The sequence below is a fragment of the Gossypium hirsutum genome, chromosome A12 (assembly GCF_007990345.1).
Source record: "Gossypium hirsutum isolate 1008001.06 chromosome A12, Gossypium_hirsutum_v2.1, whole genome shotgun sequence".
NCBI lineage: Eukaryota > Viridiplantae > Streptophyta > Magnoliopsida > Malvales > Malvaceae > Gossypium > Gossypium hirsutum.
The window spans coordinates 74,850,197-74,864,098 of record NC_053435.1 but is presented as its reverse complement, the minus strand read 5'-3'; the positions used below and the strand labels follow the sequence as shown (position 1 = coordinate 74,864,098).

At 33.9% G+C, this 13,902-nt stretch overlaps 1 protein-coding gene across 2 annotated transcripts; it reads right to left on the bottom strand.

Annotated features, from left to right (window-relative positions):
- Nucleotides 1-7,691: 7,691 nt before the first annotated feature.
- LOC107933931 (uncharacterized) lies at nt 7,692-12,984 on the bottom strand. Of its 2 annotated transcripts, XM_041084278.1 has the most exons (12): nt 12,616-12,984; nt 11,776-11,939; nt 11,625-11,677; nt 11,464-11,542; nt 10,820-11,087; nt 10,420-10,503; nt 9,947-10,047; nt 9,730-9,841; nt 9,042-9,089; nt 8,547-8,669; nt 8,366-8,445; nt 7,692-7,795 (listed from the first exon to the last, which is right to left on the bottom strand). In XM_041084278.1, exons 5-11 carry the CDS (start codon nt 10,911-10,913, stop codon nt 8,417-8,419), a joined length of 591 nt encoding a protein of 196 aa, XP_040940212.1. In that variant the 5' UTR covers nt 10,914-11,087; nt 11,464-11,542; nt 11,625-11,677; nt 11,776-11,939; nt 12,616-12,984; the 3' UTR covers nt 7,692-7,795; nt 8,366-8,416. The 2 variants fall into 2 exon arrangements, with proteins under 2 accessions (XP_040940212.1, XP_016721740.2); XM_016866251.2 differs by having other exon boundaries at nt 8,366-8,669.
- Nucleotides 12,985-13,902: the final 918 nt, after the last annotated feature.

Here is a 13,902-nt window from a genome sequence, read left to right as displayed (position 1 = left end):
GTATTGAAGCCCTGTACAGGGAGATATCCAAACCGTAATGCATGAAGGTCAGTGTAGTCGCACCCTGTAACAGGGGAGACTTTAACTAATAAACTGTACTAATTGGCCCAACCAAAAATTGTAGAAAAAAAATATGTAGATGGAAATATGAGTCTAGTTTCATGGAAAAATTACGAAACTGATTTTCGAGTTTTAGAACGTAAGATATGATTTTTAAGGTGACAGTGACACAGTTAGCCAACTGCCTGGAAATTTTTAAAATGAACTGTGCAAGTAAGTGAATTTAGTCTGTGAACCCCTCGTGTCCGACTCCAGCAACGGTCTCGGGTACGAGGCGTTACAATTTTGGTGTTTTATGATAGAATATGAGGTTTTAAATTATGTTAGACAACTTGTGCTACTCGGTTTTAAGTGAAAACGAGTAAAAGGACTTAATCGGTAAAAATACCTAATAGTTATAAGTACATGTTAGAGTGAGGATTTGATGTTGCTATAGAAGGGAAAAATGATCAGCATGTCATAAAACATAAGAAAATAGGATGAAGTTTAATTTCCGAAGGGGTCAAAATGAAAATTTGTAAAAATGTGATTTTTGGACCCGTATGAATAGTGTGACTAATTATTAGGCTAAATGTGATATTATAGATGAAAGAAATCGAGATTCAGGCTTAAATCGAGAAAATACAAGGTTATAGACTAAAATGGTAAATTTTTGTTTCTGGATCGAGGTAAGTTCGTATGATAATAATAATGCAATGTTATGTTTGAATTATATTTCTTACTAATATTGCATATATTGTATGATTTAATATATTGGAAAAGTTGATGGAATAGTGTTTATGATGTGGAAATATGACATGAAAGAATGTTACATGAAATGCAAGAAAATGATGATACATGACAAGTGATATATGAAATATGTGATATATGTTATGTAAATTCTTAAAAACTGATTTGATATTTGAGTTGTGTCTTATTATACTATGAATGGACAATTGGTACTATGGATAGTGAGATCGACACTTCGAGTAAGTTCGTACATAAATAATCTATCGATTCTTTTTATGTTATTATATTTTGATATCATATGAAATGTGGCTGCCTATCAAATGTTTATTTGATGTAAGTTATGAATTTAAATTGATTACGGACAATTTAGTAAAATATTGAAAAGTGAGGAATTTCCCAGTTGAACCTTCGGAATAGAAACGATACAAATGAACTATTGTGAGGTCACGTGTGTAGTACTAAGTGCAGGCTACTACGTGTACCAGATAATTAGTCGCATGTGTAGTATTAAGTGAAGGCTACTATGCGTACCCGAAAACTGTGATCACGTGTGTAGTACTAAGTGCAGGCTACTACGTGTACCAGATTATTGGTCGCATGTGTAGTACTAAGTGCAGGCTACTATGCTACCAGATAGCTTCGACTACAAGTGTGGAAATGGGAAAATCTGCAGGCAATTGTGTATCTGTTATTATTCTGATGAGTTCAACGAGAAATCGATTAAATGAAAATACATGTGAGTGATTATGTGATGAACAAGTGCAAGTATATGTTTATTTGAATTTATGAGCAATATGCTTGATATTTGAGCGAACCTCGGTAAAATGGAATTGATTAAGTGAATTGTGTAAAAGTGAACTTTAGTAGTAAAATAGTATTGAACAGCAGCAGTGCATGACTTTGAAAATTTACCAAAAATTATGTAAGTTGAATTAAATTTCAAAAAATTATTGAATTAAATATTAATGAGTCTATTTTCATATAAAAGAAACAGGGGTGGCAAAAGAGTTATATATTATGTGATATTATAGTTTTTATGAGACAGCGTCAGAATAAATTCTAGATCCCATGTTCTGACTTTAGAAATTCACCATAAATTGTAAAACAATTATTAAGAGTCATACCTTATATTCGTGGATTCCTTATTGAGTATATTTTTAAGGGAAACAAACTACATGGTCGCTGAAGTTCTTTACAGGGAGAAATTTGGTTCGTAGTGCACAGGGGTCAGAGTAGTCGTATCCTAAAACAGGGAAAACTTTAATGAATAAACTGTACTAATTGGCTAAACCAAAAATTCTGAAAATTTTATGGGAGAAATATATATGAATCTAGTTTCAAGTAAAATTAACAAAACTAAATTTTAAGTTTTTTAACTTCATATATGAATGATTTAGTAACTGTAACTCGATAACACAGCTTAACCTGAACATGTGTAATTGTACAATTATAGTGTTTTATCTTGAAAAGCGTGGTAGTAATTGCTTATTATTTTCATATGAACTTACTAAGCGTAAAGCTTACCCATCCTCTCCATTTCTTTAGTATTGGCAGGTCGGCTTGGGGTTGGAGATCATCAGAGGCTAAATCACACTATCAAACTATCATTTTTGGGAGAATTAATTCAAATATTAGAAATATCAAGTGAGTGGCATGTATAGGAAGTTGGTTTGTAATATGTATTTTTATTATGATTTTGACCAAACGTATTAGTCTGTATTGAGTTATCGTATATGATTATGAGATGTGGTCCTTATCCATTATAGTTTATAAGTTTAATTAATCGTGCCATGTCCTATGTTTTGATGTAATGATGTAGTTAGCTTTGTTTGTTATGCGTGTGTTCAAAAAGTTTTGAATTAAATGAAATTTTATGGCGCAGTTTTCGTCTATGTGTATTGTTAAGTCTGGTAATGCCTCGTACTCTGTTCCAGCCTTGGATATGGGTAAGAGGTGTTACACCATGGTAAAAACTCGGTCTCGCAAAGCCCTTATCCGTTAGCTCTTGCAACTATGCTTTCAACTCTTTTAACTCTGTTGGAGCCATCCTATATGGAGCAATTGAGATGGGTGTTGTACCGAGGACCAATTCAATTCCAAACTCGATTTCCCTCACTGGAGGTAGTCTGGGTAATTCTTCCAGGAACACATCTGTAAACTCACAGACTACCGGTACTGATTCAATCTTCAACTCAGACACTTGAGTATTCAACAGAAAAGCTAAGTAAGCCTCACATCCTCTTCTCAAATATTTCTCAGCAGTCAAAGACGATACTATTACAGGCAATTTATCCGACTCATCTGGTCCAACCCGAAGAACATTCCCGTCTTCACATTTCAACTCAATAACTTTTCTCCCATAGTCAACTACAACACTATGAGAAGTCAACCAGTCCATCCCAAGGATTACATCAAATTCATTAAACGGCAATAACATCAAGTTAGCCGAAAAACAATAACCTTTAACTATCAAAGGACAATTTCTACACACTTGGTCCACTAGTACATATCTGCCTAAAAGATTAGACACTTTGATCACAAACTCAATGGACTCTACTACCATGCCTATATGAGGTATCAATTCCATACAAATGTACAAGTGGGTAGATCCCGAGTCAATTAAAGCAACAACAGTTAGATCATGGATAGAAAAAGTACACGTAATCACATCGGGAGACTCTGCCTCTTCCCTGGCACGTATAGTATAAGTCCTTGCAGGTGCTCTGCCCTCAGACCTCACTGCTATATCTTTTGCTGCACCCCTATTGCTAGCCCCACTCTTGGGGTTCTTTTGTGGTCTACCCCTCAACGGTGCACTACTTGCCTTCACTTCTTACTTCTTTTCTCTTTCTTTCACTTCAGGACAATCACGGATAAAGTGGTCTAGTGACCCACACTTGAAGCAGCCCCTTTCGTTTCTTCAGCACTCGTCGAAGTGATGTCTTCCATAATGCGAACACTCCGGCTTATTTGGTCGAGCATTGCCGACACTCGCAACCGAAGTGGTCTGGGCTCTAGATGTTGTGTTTTGTTGATTCTTGTTTCTGTTTGAATACCCCACCGAAGTATTCGGTCGGGTAGAGAATTCCTTTAATCTCTTGGATGAGGACTGATGTGATTTCCCCATCTATCTCTTCTTCGAATCCCGCAACTCAAATGCCGCTTTTCTCCTTTCTTTAATCAGCTCTTTGGCCTTACAGGCTCTTTCAACAAGGGCTACAAATTCACATAGCTCTAAAATGCCCACAAACACTCGGATTTTTTTTATTGAGGCCATCCTCAAACCTTTTACACATGGTGGCTTCTGTAGATACACTCCCGCATATACTTGCTGAGCCTCACAAATTGCCGCTCATATTCAGTCACTGACATACGAATATACTTTTCTCCTTCCTCTTTTGATCTATGAATCTTTGACTAATATACTATTCCGGAACTCTTCTTGGAAGATTTTCCAAGTGATCCTCTCTCTCGATACGACTGACACGAGAGTATTCCACCACTGATAATCCGAGTCTTGTAGGAGTGACACGGCACACTTTACGCACTCTTCAAGTGTGTATGACAGTTCATCGAATACCCTTATTGTATTTTCCAGCCAAAACTCTGCCCTCTCAGGGTCATCGTCTTTATTAGCCTGGAATTCTTTAACCCCTTGCTTTCGAATCTTGTCCACTGGAGGTTTCTCCTTTCTAACCATAAATGCACCTTGCGGAACTACAGGGGCATACTGAGGAATCAGAAGAGGTGGGGGAGGTGGAGTGTTCAGGTTCGCACAAAAAAACTCCGTATACCAAGTATCCATCATCCGGAGACAAGCTTCTCTAGCCCCTCTGCCTTGGCCCATAGTCACGGGCTCACTCTCAACCGGCGCGGTCCCTTCGGCAAGAGCCGGCACATTACTTTCTACGTCATCCATCGTGGCTCTATCAGGATCCATTTACTATATAAAAACATAATTATAATCATTAGAATTTGTCACACTATCAATATATAGTTATGGCATGTATAGTTAGACTCATACTCTCGCTAGGTTAGTTCTAGAATTGACTAAACCATAGCTCTACTACCATTAAATGTAACACCCTATACCTGTAACCTACGTCAGGTCGGAGTATGAGGCATTACCTAACTTTATCTCATGCATACAAATAGTCTCAAGTCACCGAGACTTGGTCTAAATTAAAACTTTTTCAATTTCTACTTTAAACTTCTTATTATGGGCCTACGAGCCCTAAATCGACCGTTGAAAACTATTCGGAACCATTCCGGGTTTTTAAACTAACCTTAAGAAATTTGCCTTTAAAATAGGGCACACGCGCGTGTAGAAGGGTAACACGCCCGTGTGATCATTTCGACATGGTCGTACTGATAGTCCGTGTGGCTCACACGACCTAAGCACCCTAGGACACGCCCGTGTCCCACACTCGTGTGGAATTAAATTCTAATTCACCTACAGGGATTTTCACACGGCCAAACCATACGCTCATGGGGCTGACCGTGTGTCACACACGCCCGTTTCTACCCGTGTGGACAATATAATGCTATTTACCAAGCCTCATTACTACCCTTGCATACCTATTTTTATATCAATACCAAAACAAGCATAATTTTCAAAATCAAATCAACCACAATAAACATTCACTCAACCATGAAGATGCATCTTTTATAAACTCAAAATGAATGTTAGCCATCATTCAAAGCTAAATGCAAAATGTGGGATCTATACCAAGCCAACACATTTGGCCAATTCTCAAAGACACAAAATAATAAAGTCTAGCCCTATAGATTCCATATTCAAAAATATAAATCCAACTATACCAAATGTTTCGGTTAATAGTGTGATTGATATCTCTGACTTCTGGTGATCCTTGAGCTAGTTAGGCGGCACTGAAAGAAAATAGAAAGGAAAGGGAGTAAGCATAAAGCTTAGTAAGTCGCATATAAATAAGTAAACCACAGCATCTATTCATAATCAACATGCTCATAACACCAAAGTAGGCATAGGTGTAACTTACTCATTACCATCCATACAAGTCACATATTATATATATTGAGCTCATATCTCATACATACCAATTAGGTACATGTACCATTCACAATACGGCTATACTTTCCTCATTAGCTCAAGAACATAACATTCACCGTTGAATCATTTGGAATATCATAGGTAAGGTGCCAATGTCATGTCCTAGACATGTTCTTACACTGGTTCATATCTTAAGTCGATGCCATGTCCCAAACATGGTCTTACACTGACTATTATCTCGTAGCCGATGCATGTCCCAGACATGTCTTACACTGGCTTACGCCTCGAGCCCGATGCATGTCCCGAACATGTCTTACACTAGTTCTCGTCTCAATGTCGATGCCATGTCCCGGACATGGTCTTACACTGGCTCTCATAATTTGGCCAATGCATGTCCCACACGTCTTACACTAGCTCACACAAGTGATCCTAATGTCACGGCATGAATATCCGATTTATTTCCTATGTTCAACGAAAACTTTACTGTTTCTATTATCATCATGCTTTCTCAATTCCACAATCAAGCAATTCAGGCTATATTAAATTTAAATGCAATTTGACACATACATTAGCAATGTTGTTGTCTTATTTATATACAACTTACCTCGGATTACAAAATACATACAACTAGTCGGTTTAGTCGATTTGCTTGGCTTTCCCCCGATCTAGGTTCGGATTTGGAAAATCTTGATCTATATTAGTAAAATACACTGATTTAGTCACAAAATAAAATCAGGCAATCCAAAAATTCATGTATTAGGTAAAATGACCATTTTGCCCCTAGACCTTGACAAAATGACCATTTTGTCTCTATGCTCAAAAATCGATTTTTATCGAATTTCTTTTTATTTTAAGCCTAGCCGAACTCTTTTTACTCGTATAGAAACCCCAAATTCTGACTATTTCACACAATTATCACCTATTTTGTAAATTATGCAAAATAGTCTCTTTAGGTGTTTTCATGCTAACACCTTTCACAAAAGTTGTTTATGACACAACTAGGACTCATTTTCTTCCATAAAAACTCAACAAACACTACAAATCCATTCATGGCAAAACCCTAAACTCTTAATCATTTTGCAAAATAGACCCATCATTTGAAAGCTTATCACTACAGGAGAACAGACTTTTAGTTGCGTTTTTTTTTTTTTTACCTTTAAAAGCGCCGCTAGAACTATTAGCAGCGTTTTCACAAGCGTCGCAAAAAACGCCGTTATAGCAAATGCCGCAAAATTTTGCGGCGTTTATTTAAAAAAACACCGCTAGACAATGACTTTTAGCGGCGTTTGCGTTAAAAGCGCCGCTAAAAGTCATGGTCTTTAGCGGCGCTTTCCAAAAAACGCCGCTAAAATCATAGTCTTTAGTGGCGTTCTTCCAGCAAACGTCACTAAAAACCATGACCTTTAGCAACGTTTTTTTCACAAACACCGCTAAAGAATATAAACTTTAAAAAAAATTAAATTAAATAATATTTATTTTCTATGATAAATATTTTATGTTTTATTTTTGAAATTTGAACTTTAAACTATACACAATTTTTTAAAAAAATCATTTATATGTAACTCAACAGAAATTATGTTCAAAGATTCGTTGTCACTAAACAAAGGAAAATGATTTACACAAATAAAAGACAAGAGAAAATGACGTATCTAATGGGCAAATTTGAACTGCTTGTTCCCTTGTAATTTCCGTTTGCTGGCGAGAACGTTTGAGAAAGCCAATGCCTAAGATTCCCTGACAAATTATTATCAGTACAATCAAGGAGTAAACATAAACTCAACTCAAAATCACAGTTCTGAAGCCTTTGCTCAATTCCACCCCAAACTATATTTTATCAAGACATGAAAGTGAATGATAAACCTCAAACATCTCACTCTTTATTTTTCTTGAAGTAAACATATCCAGCATCACATTAGACACATTTTCATATTTTGCCCTGACAAATTCAAATTGTCCCTCTTTGAAGAGTCGGTTACCCTGCAGACAAATGGTTAAATATTCAAATTAATAGACTTACAGCACAACAAAACAAAAGACTAAACAACTAATGTGCATCACCACAACAGCTTGCAAGCATACACATGGAGACTGGTCTAATAACTTTTTTCGGATTAATGTCTCAGTTAATTTTCAATCTAAACCGTTTCAAACAATATTAGCTAAAATAAATTTTTTATTATTGTATTAATGCAAAAATCTTACCATTTTTAAGATATTAAACTTTTCCATTAGAAAAGTTAGATTTGAAATCATAATTTTTTATTTCTAAAAAATGTACACTCAACAGGATAAATGCAAACCGACAGGCATGGGTCATTCCCAAGAAATGAAAATTTACATTTTATTGCTTTTAAAAATTAGGCCCTCCAATTAAAAAAATAATTGCTCAATTTTTTAAAATAAAATAAAATCATAAATTAATACATGAAATTCTTTTTTATATCAACTGGAAATGAGAGTCAAATAGATTCCATCACCCATCTAGTTATAAAAACCTTTTAACATTTTTAAACTCCACAAAAATGATTATTTAATTCCCTAAATTACCTGTCCTCGCCTGGGTTGATAACAGTATCGTCGATGAACCTTTGATCATACTCATGAATTTTTCGCCATTTTCTCTATGGCTTGTAAGCAATTCAAGAACACGAAAAAGCTAATTGGTTTTCCAACAAGAACTGATCCAAGTACACAAATGTCAGCAAATTGTTTTTAATAAACATTTTACCATCATCATCATCATTAACGTAACGCATGTAAACTGCCTGTAAAATTGCGCAGCCGTCTACGAAGAACATCCAAGCCAGTTCCTTGTTATCGTCGCTATACTTCTCTAATTCCTGTGGATCATCTATCATAGAAATTATAGAAATATGCAATTATAGAAATATTATAGAAATATATCCATCATCTAGATATCCATCCTCAAACTCTCCTTCTATTCATTGATTATCACAACACATTACATACACTCAAAAACATTTTCAAACCCCAGTTCATACCCAGATCAAGGAAAACCATAAACAGATCTAAAAACATTCAATCTATAAACACAACCAATCAAATCAAACAAAAATCTCAATACAACAATAATTTTTTTTCTCAATCCCATATTATATAAGCTAACAAACATTACTCTTAACACCATAAATAGATCCAATCAGCAGGTTATTAGTAAATAATAATGAACACTATTAACAGCAAAAATAATGAAGAAAAATACGTGCACTTGTTAACGAAAATAATGTAACGTGAAACCCAAATCTGTTAACTACAAAATTGCAGGAAAAGATAAAACAACTTAATATTTCGGTTAATTTGGTTAGTTTTCGTTAACGAAACAAAATTAACCTTCAACATTTTTTCAATGGATAATTATACATATCCGACCAAAATATCAGAACAAATCAAAATCTAAAAGCATAATACAATGAAGATATTAATCACCATCAGATGTTGAATTAACACATACTAAAAGTTCAAAACAAATAAAATGAAGGTATAAAAACTTAACAGGACTAATCCTAACTAATAACCAAAATAACATTCAAATATCAAATTTTCTTAAAATCTCTTCTGTTAACCAAACTGAATTTTTTATGGTTAACCAACAAACCGAATTTGGTCTGTTAATTCAGCTAAAAATAAAAGAATATTAGCAACAAATTATAAATTGAATTTCAGGACCATGTCAAATTTTCCTAGAAAACTTCTAGTCAATAAAAATTTTGAGAAAGCAGTCCAAAAACTCCAACACTCAAATAAACTACATATACGAGAACAATATACCACAACTTGATATTTGTAGTGTCACCTTTAATAATAGACTGGTATGAATATAAGAATAAGTTAAAATACACAAGATACTGCAAAATATATGAGATGAGCACACAAAGCTGATTACTACTGACCACATAAATTGCAGATAAACTTCCTTTCCTGATCACTGAACTTCATGAAAGGATTTATGTAACCTTTGCAACGGGACCATCGAACAAGACCACTTTCCCAAAAATCCACAACCTATAGTAAGAAATATTAAAAATATGATAAGCAGATCAAATTACAAAATGACTTAATTCATGGAATTCACGAATGTTAAAATCAGACATGAGTTTAAAACTTTGCCTTCGGAAGGATGTTTAAAACCAGAATCCACAATAGATCGAAGCAGCTCCGGTTTAAGCAGAAAGTCTCTAAATCCTGAACTGTGAATTCCAACATACCCCCTACACCACATAAAAAAGAAATGAAATAAATTAAAATCAAATTGCTTTACACTAAAACTAGCAGATTATATTAGAACATTGTTTTCTTAAAAATATGTATAAACTAAAATGACTAACTTCTTAGCAGAACCAGCAGCCTTAGTGAATAGCCTGACCATATTTATGTGCTGAATAAAAGAAAATCGAGAGCTTCAACACAATTGAACACAACGAAATTGCAAACATCACTATCATAATCCTCATACATGCATTTGACTATCCACATTCTGTACTTTCTCTATGCAGAATCAAACACTTTAACCCAATCAATATTCGATAAAACAAAATCAAAAATTTGTGATACTGAGATTTACATGCTCATTACATTGGTACCTTTAAATGCTTCATTGGCTTGTTCTTCAGCTCGTGAGAGGTTAGAACCTTCATTTTCCATACCGGGCATAACCTTTTTATCAACTTGTTTAAATCAAGTTAAAATGTTAGTAAAAAGCTTATTTTCTTCTCACAAACCTCTGCATCATCCACAACATTAAACAAACAACACATTAGCAAGACGACAATGCTTGATGCAGAAATTTCAAATCTAAAATATCATCAAAATTTTAATTAAAAAAATAACATGCACATACAACTGGAAAAAAAAAGCTAATACAACTTAAAGAAATTATTCATATCTTCTATACTAGGATATTCAAAATTTCATATTCAAAGACAGAAATTTCAAGCATAAGCGAACAATCAAAAGCAAAATAGAAATAAAAGTTGGGAATACCTTCAGGGATTGTGAGAAGAGGCTGAGAAGAGTAATCGCAAAGGCAAGGTGGGCAAGTGTTGGAAGTGTGGCTGAAGGCTACTAATCCTTCCATGAAATGCCAATAAGAGGTGGACCCACTATGTAGCTGAATAAACAGAGGCCCAATAGACACAACCCCACCTTCAACGCCGTCGTCTGGTTCACTGCCATCTCTTCTATCTCAGAGTCTAACTGGAAACCATATCAAGACTGAAGCAATTTGATGCAGTAGTCGGCAAAATATAGACTACAAAACATAGAGAAGGAAAACAAATGCATGCATGTTTCAGATCATATTTATAAAATTCAATTATTTGTTTCTAAATTAGTGAAATAAATTATCATTTAAATAATTAATCTTTTTTCAAAACAAGATGTGAGCTGCACTTTAATTGATATTTACAAAATAACAAATGAATAAATAAACACAATAAATAACAAAAGAAATGGTTTCAATTTTAAATTAGAAAGGAACTAGTTATGTTGCTATTTGCTTCAAGAAGTGCTGCAGCAGACAATGACAAAATCAAGAAGAGCATCCCAAGTGTTCTATTATTTGTCAAATTCTGAAAATAACTGGTTGCATGCTTGTCTCTAATTCACTATCTGATCGAACTACTTGCCTGTGACTAGGTAATAACAGTAATACCCAAATCTTTTGCCAGTCTATAAAGTTGCTCCTCAACATTGACACTCGTGGCACTGCCATTGGAAGAATACCAAGGTAAATTAGACACCTAGTTACTGGTTTTTTAAAAAGAATGCATAGTGATTAGTTACATACTTTGTACACTCGTCAAGGATACCAAATTTAGGCGTGTGGAAGAACAACCTTGCCTGGTAAAACAGAAAGTTTGACATCAAAATAACAGAACTCAGTCAAGAATGAAAAGTAAAATATTTTAGTCTGAAGTGTGGAAGTTAGCTTAACTCACCATGCCTAATCTCTGCTGTTCTTCGAGCGATAAGATGTCTTCCCAATTGAGATTAGCATCCCAACCACCTTCCTCCCGTTATAAAAGATAATTCAATCGAACATTTTCAAGAATGGTTTTCAAACGTGCATCAAGAACGCTGGCACTGTCCACTGGCTTTTTACCTAAAATTTTACATGTTCAGAATTCCCAAAACCATAGACAGTTTCAGTACATTGTTTTCCAAGAGGTCATTGAAGAAATAAACTTTTACCTTTGACACCATCACACAATAAATTATTTGTCATTCTACCACGCTTTCTAAACTGTTATGGTATTCTTAATGAATAGTGAAGGGAGACCAGATAAAATATCATGTGAACCGCCAAGATCAAAATTTGAGCATTTCAGACTTAATTATAGTCTATGTCCCTTGATAAACTCATCCCCAGAGAAAAAATGCAAATGTCAGTTGCCAAAATTCCAGATAATTTTGTTCTCTTTTGTAACACGAAAACTTAATGTAGTTTTCATTATCTAAGTTTTGGGGAACAGGAAGACAAAAATGTTAATTGATGAAAATTGTATATATCAAAAGGGAAAAAGAAAAAGGACCTCAATCTTTACTGACTGTTAAAGTTGTATATTGAGGGAAAAGGCTCAGTTTCTTCTTGTAGCAAATTGTTAATGTCACTAGACAATTTACACATTGAAGTGGTACCTCTTTCTTTACGAAATTGAAGACGAAGATAAACAAGAAATTAAATAATTTATATTAGAATAAAAAGAATTAAGATTTGAATATAGATTTAAAAAATTATATTTCAAAAGGAAATAAAATGAAAAAAGGGAAGAGCGTACGAATTTGCGGTGTAGAGAATCAGCGAGGGCGAAATCTCGAACAGCCACTCACTAGAACCTCATCATATTTCTTCTTTTGGTCCTCAGCCGTACAGATCTTGGGAGGATCCGAAGCAGCTGCAGGACGGCTTCAGCATATGAGATCGAAAGACATGATTCCCTTCCCCCCCGATAGAAGTAAAAGGAAGAGGCTAGGGTCACACCGCGTCTCTTCCGTTGCTTGAGATTAAAGGTGGGTAGGCATGAAATCTTCAAGAGAGAAACTTTATGAGAAGGGGATTTTGATCGATAAAACCAAAGGGAATAGAATCAGGGTTTTTAGCAGCGCAAAATTGGGGATATAGGGGAGGGGTGAAAATAAAAAGACGCGGTTTAGATGGAAAGTGTATCTCAACTTTTTGCGGCGTTTTCTAAAAAAATTCCACTATAACTTAATTTTTTGCGGCGTTTTTTCCAAAAAATGCCACTATTGCTCAATGTTATTTTTTTTATTTTAATATATTTTTTTCTATTTTTTTCTTTTAAAATTTTTGTGTTGAGATTATTATTTTTTAGAATTTTTGTTTTTTTAAATCTTGAATATTGATCTTTTTAACTGAAATATGGACTAAAATATTAAATATTAAAATTTTAAGTTTTTAAGTTTTTAATTTTTAATTTTTAATTTTTAAATTTTCAATTTTTTTGAAGATTTTTATCATTTTTAAATTAACATATAAAATACAAAATAAAACTTTAATAGAAATAAAATGGAATCGATGAATTAAAAAAAATACAAAATGACAAAGCAAATACAAGTATTATTCTTTTAAGTATAAATACATCAATATATTTTTATATTGAATATATAAATATAAAATGATGTTATATCAATAATTGTGTTAATAATTTACAAGAACTGGATCAAATTAAAGTTCATGCATGTATACAATTGCACACTAAACCATTGTCAATGTTTGCTTTTGGGATTTAACCCATTTTGATATATTTTTTTAAAAAAATAATAATTTATATTTATCTTATTTAGATTTATATTATAAAAAAATCCAAGATACACAAGTAGTTCACCATATTTACCCCTAAATACTAAAAATTAAATCTCAAATCCTAAACCATAAATCCTAAATCCTAGACCATGAACATATATATATACTTAATATCCATATGAAATTTATTTTTTAGATTTTAGGGTTTACGGTTTAAAAATTTATTATTTATGGTTTATAGTTTAGGGTTTGGAATTTACGATCTATAGTTTATGGGTTTAGAGGTTAGTTTTCAGGCTTG